Here is a 24,041-nt window from a genome sequence, read left to right as displayed (position 1 = left end):
TAGCCTATGTGGGAGCTTCCAAGTTCAAGAAGTAAATCTGGATATAAATAAAGATAAGAAGGGAAGAAGGGTAGAAGGAAAGAGAGGGATGTATAGAGAAAGGGTTCGGTCGGGAGCCACCACAACGTCCTTGAACAACCATATTTAAACCAAAACCTATCAAATTTAGTACCATGGTAATAGTACTCTTATCAAATGTTGATGGCAAAAGTTTTCTATCCAAGGTTGCCATATTTTTTCGTATTTAGGAATTTGGTCCATTCCAAGAGCTAACATTTTCGCTTGTATCATAGTATTATAAATTCTATTCACAGTCTCATTGACTTTCAAAGTTGAGGCCACTTTAAGTTTTTCTAATCTTTTTTGAACACTGTCTTCTGTTAGCCACAACCGTACATTCCAAACAGTGTTGCTTAAAGCCCCTTTCACACAAGTCGTACCCCATGATTTCCAATGGGTACAGTTCATATCTGTGTGACTTCAAAGTAGTCCCTGCACTACTTTGATCTGACTTTGATGCAACTTGATGTTCATAGACCTCAAGATTACACAGGCATTGCCTCAAGTTATTACAGTAGTATAACCAGAGCTAAAGTCCTCCTTGCATCAGATAAATACTAAAACAGCGCTAAAAATAAAATAAAAATATAAATATTTTATTTTCGTTTTAGCGCTGTTTTAGTATTTATCTGATGCAAGGAGGACTTTTGCTCTGGTTATACTACTGTAATACTTTATTTATATTTATTTAAACAGCTGCTTAGTCTTATTTTATGTTTTGATTTCAACTCTATTTTATATTGCTAATTTTATGTTTATCTATCTATAATTTTTGTTTTTATTGTTTTAATGTCTGAGACATCGACATATGATATCGAATAGTTCAACACATCTACCTGCTGCTGGCACTGTAGGATTGAGGTGGCACTGAGTGGGTGACCCATAGGCCATAGTTATACCTCATTTATCTATTGCCTCAAGTTATGTCAGTCACTTGGCTGTCAAGTTGCACAAGCATGAAAAGGGCCTAACAATACATTCTTATTTATTATACCCCTCTTTTTTCTTTGTAAAACTGGGGGAGAAGAATGCATTTTAATTCAGTTGCCTTCTCCTTGTCATTTGTAACCAACTTCCCATGATTAGCCTTATGGGGCCAATATGCTCTGACCTTGCATTTTTTACTATTAATATATTTTAAAAAAATTGGGGGATCTTTTTACACTCCTCCACTATGTGTCTCTCTCGTGGTTTATTTTAGCCACTCTGACCGTGGTCTTACAATTTTTAATGCATTTTTGTAGTGTTGGAATGCCGACGGTGAAGCCTTGGCCTTGTTTTTAACCGCTTGCTGACCAGCCACATTATACTGCGGCAGGTCGGCACGATCCCGTGACCCATCATAGTTGTACATCAGTTCCTTTAAGTGGAATAGCAGGTGCGCCCGCTGCACTGTGGGGGTGCCAATGGGCGTGACCGGTGGTCAAGATTGCGGGCACGAGAGCCAGAACAGGAATGTGTGTGTGTAAACACACACATCCCTGTTCTGTGAGGAGAGGAGAGGCAGATCGTGAGTTCCTACTATCTTCAGTCACTCCCATCCCCCTACAGTTTGAACACACACTAGGGAACACATTTAACCCCTTGATAACCCCTTCCCCGACAGTGATATTTATAATTATAATTGTCAATGGTCCCAAAAAGTGTTTAAAAGTATCCGATGTGTCCGCCATAATGACGCAGTCCTGATAAAAATCGTTGATCGCCGCCATTACTAGTAAAAAGAAAAATAATAAAAATAGCATACATCTTTCCCCTATTTTGTAGACGCTATAAATGTTCCGCAAACCAATTAATATACACTAATTGCAATTTTTATTACCAAAAATATGTAGAAGAATACTTATTGGCCTAAACTGAGGAAAAAATTCGCTTTAAAAAATAAAAATAATTTGGGGGTACAAAATATTGTGTTTTTTTTTCAAAATTGTTGCTCTTTTTTGTTTATAGCGAAACAATTTAAAACCTGTGAGATGATGAAATACCACCAAAAGAAAAGCTCTATTTGTGGGGAAAAAAAGGACATCAATTTTGTTTGGAAACAGCGTTGCACGACCGCGCAATTGTCAGTTAAAGCGACACAGTGCCGTATCGCAAAAAATGGCCTGGTCATTGAGCAGCCAAATCTTCTGGGGCTGAAGTGGTTAATGGACTCTTTCTTCTCATTATTATATCCTATTTATGCCCTAGAATACAGCCACCCAGGTGTAGCCTTTTCACTGCCAGGCCTGTGCGTTCTAGGGACTTGACAGCGGGGGGGGGGGGGGGGGGGGGGGTTCACACACATTCAATGGCTGCAGCCACTGGTATTGTGTGTAAAACTGACTCCTGCCTGTCGGGTGGAAGCATTCAGGTGGCTGTGCTGTCGCCCCATAAAAAATGTCCCTTTTAAAAGTCCTAACCACTTTAATACCAGGCACTTTCGTGTCCCTTCTCCCCAGGACAATTTTCAGCTTTCCGCTCTGTCGCATTTTGAATGACAATTGCGCAGTCATGCTACATTGTACCCTAACAACATTTTTATAATTTTGTTTCCACAAATAGAGCTTTCTTTTGGTGGTATTTCATCACCTCTGCAGTTTTTATTTTTTGCTAAACAAGCTAAAAAAGAACAACATTTTTGAAAAAAAAGTTTTTCTGTGTTTCGGTTATAAAATTTTGTTTTCTTCTTCACTGACGGGCACTGATGAGGCGGCACTGATGGATACTGATGAGTTGGCACTGATAAGGTGGCACTGATATGTAGAATCGATGGGCACTGATATGCAGCAATGATGGACACCAATAAACGGCACTAATATGCAGCACTGATGGGCACTGATAGGAGGTACTGATATGCAGCACTGAAGTAACCGATCAATTCACTCTATTCTTATTATTATCAGTTATGTATTCCTTTGTCTAGTCCCTATAGTTTAGCTAATCTATCAATCTATTACGCCAAGCACATGTTATTGTTAATACCACAATGCTACCACCCTTGGCTATGAAATCAATACACGGTCTAAGGTCAATTAAATCTCATTTATTTCCCAAGGAAATAATATAGCGTGCATAAGTATCAGTAGAAGTTACAATAATACATAGCATACAATCACAGTGCAATATAAGCCTTATACTTATCGATCCTCATGACTGGGTCCTGATGGAATAAAGAGGGACAGAGGGAGACCTCATGGTTGCAAAACCTTTTTGTTAAACATACCTCAGCCATACCACACCCCATAGCCCATCCTACTCTTTCCCGTAGACCAATCAGCGTCTCTGGGGCGTCTCCTCCCCCAGGCTAACAGTCCTGCCATACTTGGCCTCTGGGGGGCAGTGTTTGCCCATGAATTGCAACTGCTCCGACTGGATTGCAATCTTGTGGCTTGATCTCGGACGCCCCACCAGCTGTCCTTTGTTCTTGCAGACAAGCCGGCGCCATACTATCTTTGAAGTCAGTACATTCCAGGTGGGCTGAATAGAACTCATTCTGCTATTCAAATTGTGTCACATTCCTTGCTTTTAAACATGTGAAACTGCCTGGAGTTCGGCTGTACAAACAGCTGTGTAGATGTATAATAATACTTCCTGTCTGATTCCAACAAGCACTGATAGGTGGCACTGATATTCAGCACTGATGGGCACCAATAGGAGGCACTAATATGCAGCACTGATGGGCACTAATAGGAGGTATTGATATGCAGCACTGATAGGTGGCACTGATATTCAGCACTGATGAGCATTGATAGGCCACACTGACTGGCGGCACTGATGGGCACTGACAGGCAACTGTGAAGGGCACTGACAGGCGGCACTGATTGGCAGATAGGCAGTACTGATTGGCACTGACAGGTTGAAATGATGGGCAGCACTGATGTTGAGGTACTGACAGGTTTTACTGCTGGGCACTGACTGGCACTGTGGTGGGCACTGATAAGGGCACTGATTGGCACTTTGATGGGCACTGTGAGCTATGTTTTTATGGGGTACTGACTGACAGCTTGTGGACACATTTTAAAAGGTGTTGTGGCACATCTGAGGGGGCTGTGCTGATTATCAGCCCGAACCCCCCCCCCCCGACAGAAGTGCCATTTACTGATCAGCGGACAGAGGAGCACCGCTGCACTCAAGATCGCCGAACTGCGCGCCCCCCAAAGGCGTGTGCCGGCATGTTATCCTGCTGAACGTCATATGACACCCAGTCAGGATAACAGAGCCACTTCCCGGCCCTCATTCTGCATACGGTGGGCAGGAAGTGGTTAAGTGCACTGTTTACTGTGGAAGCGTCATGCCAATGCAATCCCGTGATTGCAGGCAAGACGCTTCATTTGCGGGGTTTTGTGAGGCTTTGAGGCACATTGCACAGCGCATGTACACTCTCATTGGTCATTCTTCTTCATATCCTTCTGTGGATTGACACCGCTGTAGGACATGGGCGGTGCTTTACCTGGGCAGCAACATTACTTTTGGTTTCTGTGCCAGTGTGGAAATCGGCTCCCTGATCGTGAATGAATGAAGGAAGCATTGAGCAAGGTACTTTGATCTGAGCAGTGAGTGTGTTACCCTGTCAGTGTCTGTCCAGTGTCCACTATACAGCAGCACCTTGTACTGCGATCTGTGATCGGACTGCAGGTGGAGGGTGACCTGCTTCTTCTGTGCCCCATGAATCAACCTTCAGTCATTCACCCGATAATGTGCTCATTGCATGCCATCTTCTGACTATATACCAGCACTGTGTCCTGATACAGCCATGGTTTACAGACAGTATATCCCCACCTTAACCAGGTCTATCTATCTATTAATATTTATCTATCTGTATCTATCTGTATATATATATCTATATCTATCTGTATATATCTATCTCTCTGTCTATATCTATCTCTCTGTATATATCTATCTGTATCTAAATATCTATATATCTGTATATTTCTACCTGTATATATCTATCTGTCTGTATTTACAGTTGCAAAAAAAAAGAATGTGAACCCTTTTGGAATGATATGGATTTCTGCACAAATTGGTCATAAAATGTAACAACAATGAATGAATGAATGAATTAATTAAATACAATGCGAACTGAATTGCCTCTAGGCGCTGTGGCGGGCTTTGATCATCTGCTAAAAGAGGAAGGTCTTGAGTTTTTTCCTAAAAGCCAGGTGATTTTCTTCCAGGTGGATGTTGATTGGTAGAGCATTCCATAGCCGAGGCCCTTTGGACAGCGAATCTCCAATCCCCCTTGCATTTATACCGGGCTTTGGGCACAAGGAGGAGGTTTTTGTTGGCTGATCGAAGACTGCGGTTTGGTGTGTAATGATTTATTTTCTCCATTAGGTATTGCGGAGCTTCTCTATGCACGCATTTGTGGGTGAGGCACCCACAATTAAAGTGGAGAGTTAATAACCAGGAGTTGTGCTTTTGACTGCTTCTGCTTGCAAGTGTTGTTTTTGGGGGTGTTTTTATTTATTTTTTTCCCCTCCTTTATTTGATACATTTGCTAGCAGTTTTTAAAAGACCTTTTTTCTGACACTTTTTAAACAGCATTTTTTTTCTCTTTCTTCCTGCTAATTTAGGGAAGGGGTTAATTGTTCACAGGTGTATAAAGGTAGTTATACAAACGCCTCTAGGAGCTTGCTCCCTGATGATGGCTTGCATGTGGATTTTTGAACTAAAGTGGAGAGTTAATAACTAGGAGTTGAAAACAGGAGTTAAGACAGGAGTCTCTAACCTCCATCCTCCCCTCCATTTTAAAGATCCCACTACAAGGGGCAACCAGACCGCTCTCCAGAAACGTCAGGCTGACAGCAAGCCAGATTCACCGGAACCAGACTGTTTAACGGGGACCACCACAGCCAGGTAAGCTCGCACCTCCACTCCCCCCCCCCCCCCAGTGATTGTTCCAGGGACTCCGTCCGACCGCCTACAGGGGTCAGGAAGGAATTTCTGCCACACTGGCGCATTTGGCTGCTACTGCCAGGGTTTTTTTCGCCTTCCTCTGGAACAATCAAGAACAACCGTAGGTTAGCATACCCCTACCTCCGGCCTCCATTCCATTTTTCACGCTATCCTAGGACGACTACTCCAGATCACAGCCAGACTTCTTTTCTGAGCGGGGACCTTCACCTCAAGTAAAGGTAGCCGGAACAGTCAGCAACCAAATATAACAACTCCTTCTGCATCCATATAGGCATCCCCTGATCAACTTGCACGCTAATAGCCTCAAGCACGGCGGCAAGTCTGATACCTAGCCCCTCCTCAGGATCAATACCCTGATCAGGATCATCATCTTAGGCCCATAGTACCATCAACAGCATCCACAAACCATGTGCCACTTCAAATACTCAGCTGAAGTTCTGCACAGACTAAGGAACATCAACACCACATTGCCATCTTCCATACAAAAAAATACTTCAAAGAGAACAACTATTAAAACGACAAGCAACTCCCAACCACAGGAAGACATCTACTCAACCACTACAATTAGATTGCGCCTTGATTAACGCCAGGTCTGCAGTCAAACATAGACTGGAAGTACACAACTTCATCATCGAGAACAATGTAGACTGCCTCATCACCGAAAGCTGGTTAACCTCTGACTGCAACACTATCCTCACCGAATTGGTGCCGGAAAACTACAGGATACTAACCGAACACCGGATAGAGAAAAAAGGAGGAGGCCTAGCAGTGATAAAGGTCACCTGGATCTCACTAAACCATCATCTCAGAACCCAGTGCCTTTTATGGAAACCCTGATGCTACATCTTCAACCAACACCCCATGACACCATTCATATTCTACTGTGCTACAGACCACCGGGACCAAAGTCCAATCTTCTTTCACCCCTCACGGTATCCTTCGCAATGCACACCCTAAAATTCAAAAATTTCCTGGCACTCTGAGATTTCAACCTTTGGGCAAACGAGCCCAAAGACCCCATCGTGACTGCCTGCATCAATCAACTAGAAGAACCGGGTCTCCAGCAACTGATAAAGACTCCCACGCATGGATCAGGACACACCCTGGACCTCATTTTCAAACAGAACATTGATGTCAACATACTCGACAACATAACACTGCCATGGACGGATCACCACGCCATCAAATTCAAAATCACTACCAACATCACCAACGAAAAACAATCCTGTAACAACAACACACTGGACCAGATCGCATAAAAAACTGTACTCTGAATCCTTCAAATCCACTCTGTCCAACAAGATAACTACAATAACCTTAAACCACTCTATGGAGGAAACACTCAACTCCCTGAACAGGGCATTGCTGCAATCAGCAGACTCGGTAGCACCAAAACGCAGGGCTCTAATCAGGAAGAAAAACTCTGGATGGTTTAATAGCTCCCTCGCCGTACTAAAGCAAGAACGCAGAAGAGCGGAAAGAACATGGAGAAGAAATCCCACCGAGGAAAACCACTTTAACTACAAAGGTATCACAGAGAATTATCGTCAAGCAATCTTCAAAGCCAAAAAGGACCACTTCTCATATACAATCTCAATGGCCGCAAACCAACCGCGGGAACTGTTTAAACTGGTCAATCAATCAATGAATCCGGTGTGCCTAGAACCCCCAGAAAGTGAATCCCAGGATTACTGTGACAAACTGTCTGATTTTTTCATCGATAAAGTCAAAACCATCATGGAAACAATTTGTCAGAAGAAAACATCCGACCTCAGCCAGCAAATACATAAAGAGGATGTCTGCACCAACATACCGCAACCGCCAAAATTTTCACTATCCCCAATTACCGTAGACACCGCAAAAAAATCATTAATAAACTGCGTGATAGTACCTCACCTATTGACATCATCCCCACAAAACTACTGAAAGAATGCTCCGACATCGTGGCTCCAACCACAACGCACCTCATAAACCGATCATTCCACAAAGGGATTGTTCCCAGCATCCTCAAACAAGGCATCGTCAAACCTCTACTCAAGAAACCAAACCTGGACCCTCAGGATCCAAACAACCGTAGGCCAATTACAAGCCTCAACACCATTTCTAAGATCATGGAGAAAGCTGTAGTACATCAGCTACAACTCCACCTGGATACTCAAAAAACTCCTGGACCCACTGCAATCAGGCTTCCGCCCGGGTTTATGGATCAGAAACAGCTCTCCTCAAGATTTGGGATGACAGAGAGCCGTGTCTCCTCGTACTGCTAGACCTAAGTGCAGCGTTTGATACAGTAGATCACAATACTCTACTCGTCCGCCTCACAGAAGTAGCCGGAGTCCAAGACATAGATCTCCAATGGTTCGCGTCCTTCCTAGGAAATCGGTCACAGACAGTGAAACTAGGAAAATTCCTCTCCGAAACTCGGGCAGTCACCTGCGGAGTCCCTCAAGGCTCTCCTTTGTCACCCATTCTCTTCAACATTTACATTCCCCCACTCCTTCAAATCATCAGATGCTCAGATCTCTGCTTCCACTCTAAGCCCCTGTACACACGGTTGGAGATTTCGACAACCAAATCCGTTGGATTTTGTCCGTCCGATCTTGTCCGAAACTGTTGCATACACACGGTTGGACAAAGTTGTTGAAAAATCCGATCTTTCAGAACGTGATGACGTAATTTCGTTACGATGGGACTACATTCAGGCTAGTAGCCAATAGCTTTGATGTAGGAATTTGATCTGAGCATGCGTGGCACTCTGTCCGATCAAAATTCTCTACACATGATCGGAGTATGTCCTATCGGACCAGTTTGTCGGAAAATATTTCCAACAAGTTGGAAAATTGGGTCCGACGGCTATTCCGACGGAATCAGTCCGATGCATACCACACACAGTCAGATTATCCGACAACACGGTCCGATAGGACACATTCCGAACGGATTCTCTGACCGTGTGTACAAGGGCTTACGCTGACGACACGCAACTTTATTTCTGGATCAATGGAAAAAAAGATCACCAACAACAACTTGAAAACTGCCTCAAATCAATAGAGGACTGGATGACCACTAACTCCCTCCAGCTGAACGAATCAAAGACAGAGCTTCTTATCTTACACCCAAATCATAAGCCTGCAACCAAAACCTCCTGGTCTCCACCAACCGTCTTTGGGCAGACTATCTCCCCAAAGACCAAAGCCAAGAGTCTCAGGGTTATTTTAGACGCACAAATGTCAATGGATGCGCAAATAGGAGCAGTAGTCAGTGGATCTCACCATCTGCTGCGCATGCTTCGCAGACTCATCCCTTTTATCCCAAAGAATGACAAAGCTGTGGTAGTTGGAACAATCATTAATTCACGGCTGGACTACACAAACTCGCTTTACATAGGATTACCACAATATCAACTTGCGTGATTACAACTGATCCAAAACACGGCGGCAAGGCTGATAAGGCCGCGTACACACGCGGGGACTGTTCGCCCAACTTTGTCCGCTGAACAGTGTTTCGGCGGACAGTCCGCCCGTGTGTGGGCTTTCAGCGGACAGTTTCAGCGAACAGTTTGCTGAACAAGGTTTTTCGGAATTTCCGAAAAACTGTCCGCTGAAACTTGGTTTCAGCAAACAGTCCCCTCGTGTGTAGGCTTGTTCGTCAAACTAAGTTCCGCGCATGCTCAGAAAGGATTTACACGCTGAAAGTTGTAATGCAGTGTATAGGACGTTGTATTTTCCGTCCCGTCGTACGTGCCGTTCACGTCATCGCGCACGGTTTCAGCAAACTGTTCGTTCGTCGTGTGTGGGCAAGTCCGTCCATGCTAATTTTGAGCGGACTGTTTGCTGAAACTGTTTGACGGACAAAGTTGAGCGAACAGTCCCCGCGTGTGTACGCGGCCTAACAGGAAAAAAAACCCTGGGAATCCATCTCTCCTTCGCTGAGGAGCTTACATTGGCTAACCGTAAAAAATCGGATCACGTTCAAGACCCTTTGCCTCACCCACAAATACGTCAATCACAGTCTGCTTAAACTAATAACACACAAAGAATTAAATGTTACCATGCTTTTATTGAACACACCATGTAAACATTCGCAGTGCAGGTGGAAAAAGTATGTGAACCCCTAGACTAATGAGATCTCCAAGAGCTAATTGTAGAGAGGTGTCAGCCAACTGGAGTACAATCAATGAGATGAGATTGGAGGTGTTGGTTACAGCTGCCCTGCTCTATAAAAACACACACCAGTTCTTGGTTTGCTTTTCACAAGAAGCATTGCCTGATGTGAATGATGCCTCCCACAAAAGAGCTCTCGGAAGACCTACGATTTGTTGACTTGCATAAAGCTGGAAAGGGTTATAAAAGTATCTCCAAAAGCCCTGCTGTTCATCAGTCCACGGTAAGACAAATTGTCTATCAATGGAGAAAGTTCAGCACTGCTGCTACTCTTCCTAGGATAATAAAAGCATGGTGACATTTAATTCTTTGTGTGTTATTAGTTTAAGCAGACTGTGATTGTATATTGTTGTGACTTACATGAAGATCAGATCACGTTTTATGATCTATCTATCTTGTATTGTACTGTAATTGTGTTGTGCCCCCATATACATTGTAAAGCGCTGCGTAAACTGTTGGCGCTATATAAATCGCTTATAATAATAATATCTATCTATCAATGTATCTGGGAGAGGGTTGGTTGGGGCTTTGTTTGCGCCCCCCCTCAAAAAAAAAATGGAGCACCATTGCTTCCATACCCCCCTGCAATGGCATCCCCCACCATGTATTCTGGGATCATCATGGCGGGTGCCGACAGGTGGAGGGCATGTCAATGACAATACATTCTTTTCCGGCTATGCTAGCCAGGGAAAGTGACATGGTGACCCAAATGTGATGTCATACACATCGCTTTCCGGGTCACCAACAAGAATGGGAGGAGAGCGGTCAATTTCTTTAAACATTGATTTCAATACACATGTTACATATCACCATACATGCCGGAGTGACAGCAATAATTCTAGCACAAGACCACCTCCGTAACACTAAACTGATGACATATAGGGGGCTTTTGAAGCATCGCCTATAGAAAATATAGGGTACTGACGTTTGTCGCCATTTCACAGGCCACACAAATTTAAGGAATACATTAAGGTAAAAAATATTTAGGCTTTAGAACCACTTTCACCCCTACCTACCCAGGCCAATTTTCAGCTTTCAGCACTGTCACATTTTGAATGACAATTGCACGGTTATGCAACACTGTACCCATATGAAAATGTTATAACTTCAAATCAAGCTTCCTTTTGGTGGTATTTCATCAACACTGTGGTTTTTTATTTTTTTGCTAAACAAATAAAAAAAGACAGATAATTTTGAAAAAAAAAGTTTTTCTTTGTTTCTGTTAAAATTTTGTAAATAAGTACGTTTTCTCCATCACTGATGGGCACCGATGAGTCTGGGCACTGATGGATGGCAATGATGGGCAATGATAGATGGTACTGATAGGCAGCACTGATGAGGAGGCACTGACGAGCATCCCTAGTGGGCACAGAAAAGCATCCCTGGTGGGCACAGATTGGCATCCCTGGTGGGCACAGATTGGCACTCTAGGCGAGCAATTAACATCGTTGATGGGTCTGCACTGATAATCAATATGCAGACCCCCCCCCCCCCCGTCAGAAGAGCCTCTTGTCGGCTCTCCTTTTAGTCACACCCTGTCAGCATGAAAAGAGGAAAAGCTGATGTGATCAGCTGTGATTGGACACAGCTGATCACATGGTAAAGGGCCTCTGTCGTAGGCTCTTCATCGAGATCGAAGATGCAGTGTGTCAGAGCGGCACACCGCACTACCGATTGCTGTGTGCCCTTAGGGGCACGCACGAGCGACCTATCCTGCTGGATGTCAGGATTATGAAACCACCGCCCAGCCATCGTTCTGCTAAGGTTCTCCAACAAACTAAACAGGTCAGGGATAAAGTTGTGGAGAAGTTTAAAACAGGGTTAGGTTATAAAAAAATATCCCAAGCTTTGAACATCTCACGGAGCATTGTCCAATCCATCATCAGAAAATGGAAAGATTATAACACAACAACAAGCCTACCAAGACATGGCCGTCCACCTAAACTGACAGGCCTGACAATGAGAGTATTAATCAGAGAAGCAGCCAAGAGGCTCATAGTAACTGTGGAGGAGCTGCCGAGATCCACAGCTCAGGTGGGAGAATCTGTCCACAGGACAATTATTAGTTGTGAACTCCACAAATCTGGCCTTTATGGAAGAGTGGCAAGAAGAAAGCCATAAAAAGTCTCGTTTGCGACAAGCCATGTGGGGGACACAGCAAACATGTGAAAGAAGGTACTTTGGTCAGTTGAACCAAAATGCTAAACACACCATCCCCACCGTGAAAAATCGTGGTGGCAGTATCATGTCATGGGGATGCTTTTCTTCAGCAGGGACAGGGAAGCTGGTCAGAGTTGATGGGGAGATGGATGGAGCCAAATACAGGGCAATCTAATGCCGCATACACACGATCGGTTTTCCCGTCAGAATAAACTCCAAAGATTTTTCCGACGGAGTTCCGCTGAAACTCGTGCGTACACACACGATCACACCAAAGTCCGATCGTTAAGAACGCGGTGACATACAGCATGTACTAGAAGTAGAAAAAGGAAGTTCAATAGCCAGTAGACAATAGCTTCTGTCTCGTACTTGCTTCAGAGCATACGTCGTTTTTGGTCTGTTGGAACAGCATACAGACGAGCTGTTTTCCCGATAGGAATTGGTTCCGTCAGAAATATTTAAAACATGTTTTATTTCTAGGTCCGTCAGAATTTTCGTAAAAAAAGTCAGCTGAGGCATACACACGATCGGAATATATGATGAAAAGCTTCCGTTGGACTTTTTTTTTTGGACATTCCGCTCGTGTGTACGCAGCATTAGAAGGAAACCTGTTAGCGTCTGCAAAAGACTTGAGACTGAGGTGGAGCTTCACCTTCAGGCAGGAAAACGACACTAAACATACAGCCAGAGCTACAATGGAATGGTTTAGATCAAAGCATATTCATGTGTTAGAATGGCCCAAAGTCCAGACCTAAATTCAATTGAGAATTTGTGGCAAGAAATTGCTGTTCACAGACGCTCTCCATCCAATCTGACAGAGCTTGAGCTATTTTGCAAAGAAGAATTGGCAAAAATGGCACTCTCTAGATATGCAAAGCTGTTAGAGAAATACCCCAAAAGAATTGCTGCTGTAATTGCAGCGAAAGGTGGTTCTACAAAGTACTGACTCAGGGGGGCTGAATACAAATGCATGCCACACTTTTTCACATATTTATTTGTGAAAATAAAATGAAAACCATTTATCATTTTTTCCTTCCACTTCACAATTATGCGCCACTTTCTGATGGTCTATCACATAAAATCCCAATAACATACATTTACATTTTTGATTGTAACATGACAAAATGTGGAACATTTCATTGGGTATGAATACTTTTTCAAGACACTGCATGGGACCAGAAAGCTAGTTTGTGTAGTGTGGTTAATGTGTGTATATCACATGATTGGCTGTAAATAATTAAAAAATGTTTTTACAAGTTATAGCTTACACTGTAGTTAAATAACAATAATCTCTGTTTTGTACTTTTTTTTCCCCCACAGATGCTGCTGCCAGTTTAAGCCCAGGCTATAGTAGTTGCACTGATCTAGGGAGTCACAAGCTGGATGACCATGAGCAGTCCTGGCGTGGTGCTATTTGTGTGTTTTCTTAGCCATGTTCTCTCTGGACTCAGGGCAGATGGTAAGTAAATGAAAACTGAACCAGTATCCTGAATGCTACCATTTCAACTTCATAGATAATTTCTACTTTTAGGCCCCTTTTACACTGGTGCGCTTTTGCTGTGCATTCCCATGGATGGCAAAAGGGCATGAAAGCTATTCCTCATTAAATCCTAGTAACTGTAAAGACTGCAGGTGCGCTGCACTTTCAAAAGTTATGCATGCTACATCTTTGCAGTTTTTTAAGAGTGCACGAAAAAAAAAGGCACCCTCCATTGTAAGTCAAAGGGAACTCTTTAAAAGAGTATCAATATGAAAGGGCCCTTAAAGCAGAGCGCAACCCAAAAGATGGAAGAACCCTTTGGCCCCCCCCCCTTGCCACATTTGGCACCTTTCGAGGGGGGGAGGGGGGCAGTGGGTACCTGTTTTTGACAACTCCCAGCAACAAGTAAAGGCATGCAAGTTGATCATGGAAGCATGGGTCTGCTTACATTCTTATTGTTGTCAGTTTGAAACAAAAACCCAGGAGTAATGGCAGGATCACCAGGTTTTTTAAAGAGAGACTAACAGCATAAAAGTCAAATGTGAATAGGAGCCCTAAAGCTCCACCTGCTGCCTAAAATAAATTAGGAATACAAAATATTCACATATAAAGTTTCTTTGATTGGGAAAAATAATCAGTTTTTTTTTTTTAGTCCTTACCATATGTAAATAAAGAAAATTTTACAAAACATATATACATTACATTTCCTTTAAAAGCTTGTAGCTTAATTCCCCCCCAAGGACCAGAGCTTTTAGTTTCAAAGATGTCGGTTTTGTATCAAATAAAATAGTCGCCACAATACTCAATCCAATTAACCAATTATCCAATTATGAATCTTTTTTTCAGAACAATGATTAAAATTTGCTTGTAGATTTAAAGTATTTTAACTTATTTTTTTTTACTAAGATAAGTCCTGCTGTAGATGATGAAGGGGAGGGTACCCTATAGTTAGGGATGAGTTGGTACATGTTTCAATCAGTTGACATAACTCCTAAGCTTAAAGTGGAAGTTCACTCTGTCAAGTAACATTGACTATTTTGAATCTTTATGCTGCTAGCATTAGTAAATAGATAAGAAAATATATCATATTTACTTGTTTTAACCACTTCAATACCAGGCACTTTTACCACCTTCCTACCCAGGCCAATTTTCAGCGTTTAGCCCTTTCACACTTTGACTGACAATTGCACGGTCATGCAACACTGTACCCATAAGACATTATTATCATTTTTTTCACACAAATAGAGCTTTCTTTTGGTGGTATTTAATCACCGCTGGGTTTTTAATTTTTTGCTGTTGTAAAATTTTGCAAATAAATACATTTTCTTCATCAATTTAGCTCAAAATGTATTCTGCTACATTTCTTTGGTGAAAATAACCCAACTCAGTGTTTATTATTTAGACTGTAGGAAACTATGGTATACGTATCTGAAAATTGATCAGTCCTGATGTACTGATGGCCTATCTAATTTCTTGAGGCCCAAAAACGCCAGAACCCCCAAATTACCTCTTTTTGGAAAATAGACAGTCCAAGGTATTTAGTAAAAGGCATTGCGAGTTTTTTGAAGTTGTAATTTTTTGTCCAAATTTTTAGGAAAATTAAGAAATTAACAAAAAAAAGCTTTACATTTTTTTATATACTGTCACCAGTACAGTACACCAGTGGTCCCCAACCTTTTTGGCACCGGGGACCGGCGTAGTTGAAGAAAATTGTGCCAAGGCCCAGTGGGGTGTATGCAGCTTTTCGCGGGCAATTTATCGGGGCGATGGCTGGCGTTGGCGCTTCAATCATCCCGACACCATCATTGATATGATGTTAGGATGATTGAAGTGCATTATTTCTATTATTACATTGTAATATATAATGAAATAGTTCAACTCACCATAACGCAGAATGTGCCAGTGTCACTTTCCATGTCGCCAGTCACCAGATGCAGCTTGTCACTTGCCACGTCACTTGTCACCAGAAGCATTTTGTCCCTTGCCACGTTGCCTGGCACCATATGCTTTTTTGTCCCTTGCCATGTCACCTGCCACCAGATGCAGCTTGTCCCTTGCCATGTCACCTTGCCACGTCACCTACCACCAGATGCAGATTGTCACTTGCCATGTCGCCTGCCTTCATATGCAGCTTGTCACTTGCCACGTCATCTGCCACCAGATGCATTTTGTCCCTTGCCACGTCACCTGCCACCAGATTTGGATTGTCACTTGCCACGTCCCCTGCCATCAGATGCAGCTTGTCATTTGCGAGGTCCCCTGCCATCAGATGCAGCTTGTCATTTGCGAGGTCGCCTGCTATCAGATGCAGCTTGTCATTTGCCACGACACCTGCCACCAAATGTGGATTGTCACTTGCCACCACATGACTGTTGTCACTGCAGTGGTGGCAGCACAGCTGTGCACATTAGTTCAAGCCTGGACCAGTGTAATGCCGCGCTGTGTCAGCAGAGGAGCAGTAAAGCGGGCGGGCAGTGAGAGATGATCTCATCTCTCTGTTCCCCCGCCTCACCTCCAGCATTATAGCATCCCCCTGTGAGCGCGGAAGAGCGGCGATGCGGGCGGTTGGAGATGATCTCATCTCTCTGCTCGCTCGCCTCCGTATAGCGGCCCCGCTGTAAGCGCGGAAACAGCGGTGATGCGGGCGGGCGGTGAGAGATGATGTCATCTCTCTGCCTGCTCCGCCGCCGCTCATCAGAGACGGTGCAGCCTTTGCGGCCCGGCTGCAAGCAGGCCACGGCCCGGCAGTGGGCCGCGGCCCGGGGGTTGATGACCCCTGCAGTACACCATTATCATATAACTGATGTGGCAGTGATCAGGGACACTGGTGACAGTATGCAAAAAAATATATATATATTTTTACTTTTTTTACATTTACATTTTTTTTCTTCTTTCTTTTTGTTTCATAGTTTCATAGTTTCATAGTTAGTAAGGTTGAATAAAGACACCAGTCCATCCAGTTCAACCTGAGTGAGTGTCTACCCCTATCCCTGTACATTGCACACTCACATTGGTCCCTACCCTCAAGGTGCCAACAATCTAAGGTCCCCATTCATATACTAGGGCTAATTTTGGACAGAAGCCAATTAACCTATCTGCATGTCTTTAGAGTGTGGGAGGAAACCAGAGTACTCGGAGGAAACCCACGCAGGCACAGGGAGAACATGCAAACTCCAGGCAGGTAGTGTCATGGTTGGGATTTGAACCAGCGACCCTTTTTACTGCTAGGTGTGAGTGCTAACCACTACACCACTGTGCCGCCCACACAGGGTTACAACGTTACAGTTAAAATTTTGTTTTTAACACACCGTGACCAGAGCAATACAGTGTTACCATAGTAACACTTTACTAATACTTTACTACTCTGGGCAAGTGATAAGGTTTTTTTTTTGTTTTTTTACACATTATGATTGCTTATGCCAATCAATTTCATTGGTATATGCAACCATTTTTACGAGATTAAACTGATTCACAGCTAATCACATGGTACAAATGGGCTGTGAGTGATCCTGTCTATACCATGTGATCGCTGTGACCAATTAAAGCTAGCAACACAGTTGTAGACAATGGATGCCGTGAAAGGAAGTATTGTATAGTACTATATTGTACAAGTGTGGATTTCAAACCCAGGATGTCTGGAAGCAAGCATAAAAGCAGCGGTGATGCAGAAAGGACTGCTAAGAAGTGCCAAGCAATAACAATGGAAGCAAAAGTGAAAATATTTGAGAGATTGAAGCGAGGAGAAAAAATAGAAGATGTCACTAGTTCTTATACGGTAACATGAATAGTTCAACCATCGTCATAATTCTAATTAACAAGGACAAGATCATAGAACATGTGAAGTCTGCTGTGCCAATGATGTCAACAGTAATATCAAAAAAAGCACAGAGAAACTTCAGTGTGTGGATGCAGGACCAACATCCATTTTGAGTCCCTCTCAGTGTAAAGCTAATTCAAGAATAAGCCGAAAGCCTATATGGAGACTTTGAAGAACAAACATGGTAAAGAATCAGAGGGTGCATCTTTTAATGCCAGCCATGGCTGGTGTCATAGTTTCAAGGCTAGAGCCAACCTTCAAAAAAAGTCAGTGGTGAGGCAGCGAGTGCAGGTACCATTGCTGCCCGGGAATTTCTTGCAACGATTCGAGAAATTATTGATGAATGCGCTTTACCTGAGCAGGGCTTATTGTAGACAGGACTGTACTGCAAAAAGAATGCCAGACCAAAGTTACATGAGTAAGGAGGAAAAGTTCATCCCAGGCAATAAAGCATCAAAAGACAGGCTGTTGTTTGGTGACAATACTTCTAGTTATATGAAACTGAAGCCTCTCTTAGTTTACCATGTAGAGAACCCAAGAACCCTTAAAACATAGCCAATGGCTCTCTTCCTGTTTTGTGGAAGAGTAACTCCAAAGCTTGGGTTATGCAGGCCAATTTCCAGGACTTGTTTTTCCACCACTTTATCCCAGAGATGAAAAAATATTTCTTGAAGAAAGATGTCCCATTCAACATTCTTTTTCTGCTTGACAATGCTCCGGGCCACCCCCCATTCATGGATGACTTTCCTCCCAACATCAAAGTAGTGCAACTGCCACTGAATACTACCACACTTATCCAACCTATGGACCAGGAAGTTATTGCAACTTTCAAGAAATATTATTTACGTCACTTTTTGTCAGGCGGTAAAGGCGATTGATGAATCAGGAACAGCCTTGCGACAATTTTAGAAGGACTATAACATCTACAAGGCCATAAAAAACATTAGCTTTGCTTGGAGTGCGGTTACGGCTGTCACTATAAATGGGGTTTGGTAGAACCTTTGAAGTTTGTTCTAGATGTTTGTGGACTTGAGAAGGTGGGTGAGGAGTCCAAAGAGGTCTTCAGTAACTTAGTGACCGTCAGTGAGAAGCTGGAGCTAGATCTGCAAGAGGACAACTTCCTTGCAAATAATTAAAAAAACAAAGAAGATTCATGCCACAAGAAATGGCAAGGGGATTTTCCTTATTTGAGGAGTGTGACAGCATTACTTGGGCGGGGGGCCCGTGGAACCCAGAATCCCCTGGAGATGTTGGGAAACCATTGTTTCAGCTCCCCCTGCACCTCCTATGTCTAAGTCACCCTGTGTCTCTAATAGGGGCACAGGGTGACCGAGAAATCCAGTCTGATCTGTACTAATCGGACTCACTGTACAACCAAACTGGAATGTTGTGTATGTATAAATGTATATGTGTGTGTATGTGTGTGTCTATACATATATACACATACATACACACAGATATATATACACAGTGCCTTGCAAAAGTATTCTCCCCCTTGGCATTTTTTGTGTTTTGTTGCTTCACAACTTGGAATTAACATGGATTTAAGATTTGCATCATTTAATTTACAGAACATGCCTACAACTTTGAAGATTTATTTTTTTATTGTGAAGCAAACAACAAATGGATGAAATAATCAATGTGCATAATTATTCACCCCCCCCCCCCCCAAAGTCCATACTTTGTAGACCCTCCTTTTGCGGCTATCACAGCTCCAAGGTGCTTTGGATAAGTCTCTATGAGCTGGCCACATTATACCACTGGGATTTTTGTCCATTCCTCCTTGCAAAATTGCTCCAGCTCCTTCAAGCTGGATGGTTTGCGCTTGTGAACAGCAATCTTTAAGTCTGACCACAGATTCTCTATTGGATTTAGGTCTGGGCTTTCACTAGGCCATTCCAACACATATGCTCCACCTTAAACCACTCAAGTGTTGCTTTAGCAGTGTGTTTGGGGGTCATTGTCCTGCTGGACGGTGAACCTCCATCCTAGACTCAAATCACACACAGTGGTACAGGTTTTGCTCAAGAATATCCATGTGTTTAGCACCATCCATCTTTCCTTCAACTCTGACCAGTTTCCCAGTCCCGACTGCTGAAAAACATCCCCACAGCATGATGCTGCCGCCACCATATTTCACTGTGGGGATGGTGTTCTTTGGTTGATGTGATGTTGGGTTTGCCCCAGACATAACGTTTTCTTTGATGGCCAAAGAGTTCAATTTTAGTCTGATCAGACCAGAGCACCTTCCTCCATACATTTTGGCAGTCTCCCACATGCCAAACTCAAAACGTGCAATTTTGTTTTTTGCTGAAAGTTGTGGCTTTCTTCTGGCCACTCTGCCATAAAGCCCAACTCTATGGAGCATACGGCTTATTGCCGTCCTATGTACAGATACTCCAGTCTCTACTGTGGAACTCTGCAGCTCCTCCAGGGTTACCTTAGGCGTCTGTGCTGCCTCTCTTATTAATGCCCTCCTTGCCTGGTCCATGAGTTTTGGTGTGGGGACGTCTCTTGGCAGGTTTGCTGTTGTGTTATGTTCTATTATTTTCTGATAGATTTGATGGTGCTCCTAGGGTTTATCAAAGATTTGGATATTTTTTTTTATAACTTAACCCTGACTTGTTAGGGACAATGTCGTTGAGAAGTACTTGTTTGGAGAGTTCCTTGGTTTTCATGGCAGTGTTTGGTTAGTGGTGCCTCTTGCTTAGGTGTTGCAGCCTCTGGGGCCTTTCAAAAAGGTGTGTATATGTAATGACATATCATGTGACACTTAGCCCTTGTACACACAGTCGGATATTCCGACAACAAAATCTGTCGGATTTTGTCTGACGGATTTTGTCCGAAACTTGTGTTGCATACACACGGTCGGACAAAGTTGTCGGAAAATCCGATCGTACGTAGCGTGATGACGTTATTTCGTTAGGACGGGACTACGTTCAGGCTAGTAGCCAATAACTTTGGTCAAGGAATTTGATCTGAGCATGCATGGCACTTTGTCTGATCGGAATTCTCTACACACAATCGGACAAAATCTGATCGGATCATGTTGTCAGAAAGTTTTAGCCCCTGTACACACAGTCGGACATTCCGACGGAAAATGTACGATCGGACCGTGTTGTTGGATAATCCGACTGTGTGTGGGCTCCATCGGACTGTTTCTGTCGGAATATCCGACAGACAAAGTTTTAGAGCTGGGCTATAAAACTTTTCGACAACATGATCCGATCGGACTTTGTCCGATTGTGTGTAGAGAATTCCGATCGGACAAAGTGCCACGCATGCTCAGATCAAATTCCTAGACCAAAGCTATTGGCTACTAGCCTGAACGTAGTCCCGTCCTAACGAAATAACATCATCACGTTACGTACGATTGGATTTTCCGACAACTTTGTCTGACCGTGTGTATGCAACACAAGTTTCGGACAAAATCCGTCGGACAAAATCCGACAGATTTTGTTGTCGGAATGTCCGACCGTGTGTACGAGGGCTTATAGCCCAGCTCTAAAACTTTGTCCGTCGAATATCCGACGGAAACAGTCCGATGGAGCCCACACACAGTCGGATTATCCGACAACATGGTCCGATCAGACATTTTCCGTCGGAATGTCCGACCGTGTGTACAAGGGCTTAGACTGCACACAGATGGACATCATTTCATTAATTCTGACTAGAGGTCGACCGATATATCGGCCGGCCGATTGTGCTGATGAAAAAAAGGCAGATTATAACTTCAGCGCGACTTGCAAATGACTTCTGTAATAGAAGCCAATGCAAGTTGCCTGAGTTCTTCAGTGGAGTCTCTTATCTGGGCAGTCTGCCAAGAAAAGACCAAAGATATACAATGTTTACACTTATGAATGAACTGAACTTATTACTTAAGGCAGCATTCACACTGGAGCAGGCAGGCGTTGACGGTAAAACACTTCTAGCGGGGCGCTATTCGGCTAATAGGGGGGCACTTATAACCCAGCTAGTGGCCGAGGAAGGGGTTAAACGCGCCCGTGAAGCTGAGCAGGAGTGGTGGAGGAGCGGTTTACACCGCACCAAAGATGCTGCTTGCAGGACTTTTTTTTATGTTCTGCCAGCGCATCGCCTCAGTGTGAAAGAACTCAGGCTTTCACACTGACTGCAGGGGAGCCGTTTTGCAGGGACTTCACAGGTGCTATTTTTAGCCCAAAAGCTCCTGAAAAACGCCCCAGTGTGAAAGGTGTCTGTTAGATTTTATGAGATGGAAAGAAAAAGAAAAAAAAATTCAAAATCGGCCTAAAAAAATCGGCATCATATATCGACCATCGGCCGCCGCGATTCTAAATATCGTCATCGGCCAGAGAAAAACCCATATCGGTCGACCTCTAATTCTGACTTCTGAAGGTAATTAGTTGCACCAGAGCTTTTTATGGGCTTCATAACAAAGGGGGTGAATGCATACGCACATGCCAATTATCAGTTTTTTATTTCTGAAAAATAGTTTTATGTATATATTTTTCTAAATTTACTTCACCAACTCAGACTATTGTGTTCTGATCCATCATATATAATTCAGATTAACCACTTTAGGACCGCCGCAAAAATACGTCAGCACAATGGCACGGTGTCACGTACCTGGTGATGGAGCCTGATATGCAGAGGACGGCCTCTCTTACAACTCTGACTTGAGTTTAAATAGCCTGTTTGGGCGGCAAAAGCTGTCACATGGTACGTGCACACCAATGGCATCCTGACAGGGGCAGAGGTAATAGATCATCTTCTTCGGCAGCCATCTTGGATGCTGGCATGCCCTTCCTGACACTGCCCCTCCCCAAAGGGCAGCCTCTGGATGCCCAACTTGGCACACTTGTCAGGATGGGAGTTCTTAAAAGCCTGAACCAAATCTTGGGCATGGATATTACCTTCGGGTTCCCAGGAGTTGTCCTCTGGCCCATATCCTTTCCATTTTATCAGGAACTGGATCTGATTTCTTCTCTTCCTGCAGCCTAAGATTGTTTCTACCTCAAACTCTTCCTCCCCGTCAATAATTACAGGTTCAGGCGGGCCGGAACTTCGTCCTGGAAAGGGGTCAGGAATGGCAGGTTTCAACAAGGTTATGTGGAACACAGGGTGGATTCTAAATGACTCAGGCAACTCTAATTCATACGCAACCTCATTGATTCGTCTCTTCACCGGAAAGGGTCCTATAAATTTAGGGCCCAGTTTCTTCGAGGGACAGGCCAGTTTCAAATTAGTAGTTTGCTAGCCACACTTGGTCACCAGGGTTCAAGATCAATTCTCCTCTTCTTTTCCTGTCAAAAACGTCCTTATTGTATGCCTGTGCCTTGGCCATTGTTTCCTGTAGCAGTTTGTTATTGGCGTTGAAGAAATGTATAGTTTCGGAAACAGCTGGTACAGGGAATCTGGAATTGTATTAGACAAAAAAGAAGGGTGGAAACCGTAGTTTGCAAAAAATGGAGATTGCTTTGTAGCAGAGTGTACTGAATTGTTATAAGAAAACTCGGCCAGGGGAAGCAGAGAAGCCCAATCGTCTTGAGAAAATGAGGAGAAACATTGCAGGTACTGTTCGAGGGTCTGATTAGTCCTCTCTGTTTGCCCATTCATTTGTGGGTGATATGCAGAAGAAAATGAAAGTTCAATCCCGAGTGAATCTGGATGTAAACTGCACTCCACGGTCGGACACAATATTGGCCGGAATCCCGTGAAGCCTTATGATCTCCTTGACAAAGGTTTGAGCTGTTTCTCGAGCAGATGGTGTGCCCTTCATGGGCAGGAAGTGTGCTATCTTAGACAGCCTATCGACAACTACAAAAATGGTGTTGTGGCCCCTTAGATGGGGGGAGTTCTACAATAAAATCTATTGAGATCATCTTCCAAGGTCTACTGGGGACTGGTAAGGGTTTTAGCAGACCCCAGGGTCTGGATCTGCTGGTTTTATTGCGGATGCAAGTGGTACAAGATTCTACATATTTCCTACAATCTTTCTCCACCCCCGGCCACCAAAATGTCCGTTGTACTAATTCAGTTGTCTTGCCAATGCCAAAGTGACCTGCCAGCACATGATCATGGCATCGCCCCAGGATGGCCATTCGGAGGTCTTCCGGCACAAAGACCTTGTCTTCGTGCCAAAGTAGCCCATCCTTTGCCAGTAGAGAGACCCCAGCTGGTGAAGGGTTCCTTACTAGAGTTTGTTTAATTTGTTTTATTAACTCTCCTTGAAGCAACATGAAGTTCCCAGGGGATAGAATGGTATCGGGAGATGAGATTTCTTCAGGTTTGCTGAACATGCGTGATAGCGCATCGGGTTTTGTATTCTTCGAACCGGGCCTGAATGTTAAGTGGAAAGTGAATCTAGAAAATAATAGTGCCCACCTGGCTTGTCTGGGTTTCAATCTTTTTGCTGTTCTTAAATACTCAAGGTTCTTATGATCTGTATAGATCAAGATTGGGTGTGCAGCCCCCTCTAGCAGGTACC

At 43.7% G+C, this 24,041-nt stretch overlaps 1 protein-coding gene across 21 annotated transcripts in view; it reads left to right on the top strand.

Annotated features, from left to right (window-relative positions):
- PTPRS (protein tyrosine phosphatase receptor type S) overlaps positions 1-24,041 on the top strand; it is a 733,740-nt gene that overhangs the window by 77,659 nt on the left and 632,040 nt on the right. For 20 of the 21 annotated variants that reach the window (XM_077475694.1, XM_077475692.1, XM_077475693.1 and 17 more), the window contains one exon: positions 13,599-13,737. In XM_077475694.1, the coding sequence (XP_077331820.1) occupies positions 13,662-13,737 (76 nt within the window). In that variant the 5' untranslated portion in view covers positions 13,599-13,661. Of the gene's footprint in view, positions 1-5,216; positions 5,349-13,598; positions 13,738-24,041 lie in introns of all 21 variants that reach the window. The other variant, XM_077475691.1, reaches the window with a different exon arrangement.

This window comes from Lithobates pipiens, unplaced genomic scaffold (genome assembly GCF_037356315.1).
Source record: "Lithobates pipiens isolate NorthernLeopardFrog02 unplaced genomic scaffold, aLitPip1_a1.2 Scaffold_13, whole genome shotgun sequence".
In the NCBI taxonomy this organism is placed as follows: Eukaryota; Metazoa; Chordata; class Amphibia; order Anura; family Ranidae; genus Lithobates; species Lithobates pipiens.
The sequence above is the reverse complement of the archived record's forward strand: the minus strand, read 5'-3'. Positions and strand labels throughout refer to the sequence as shown.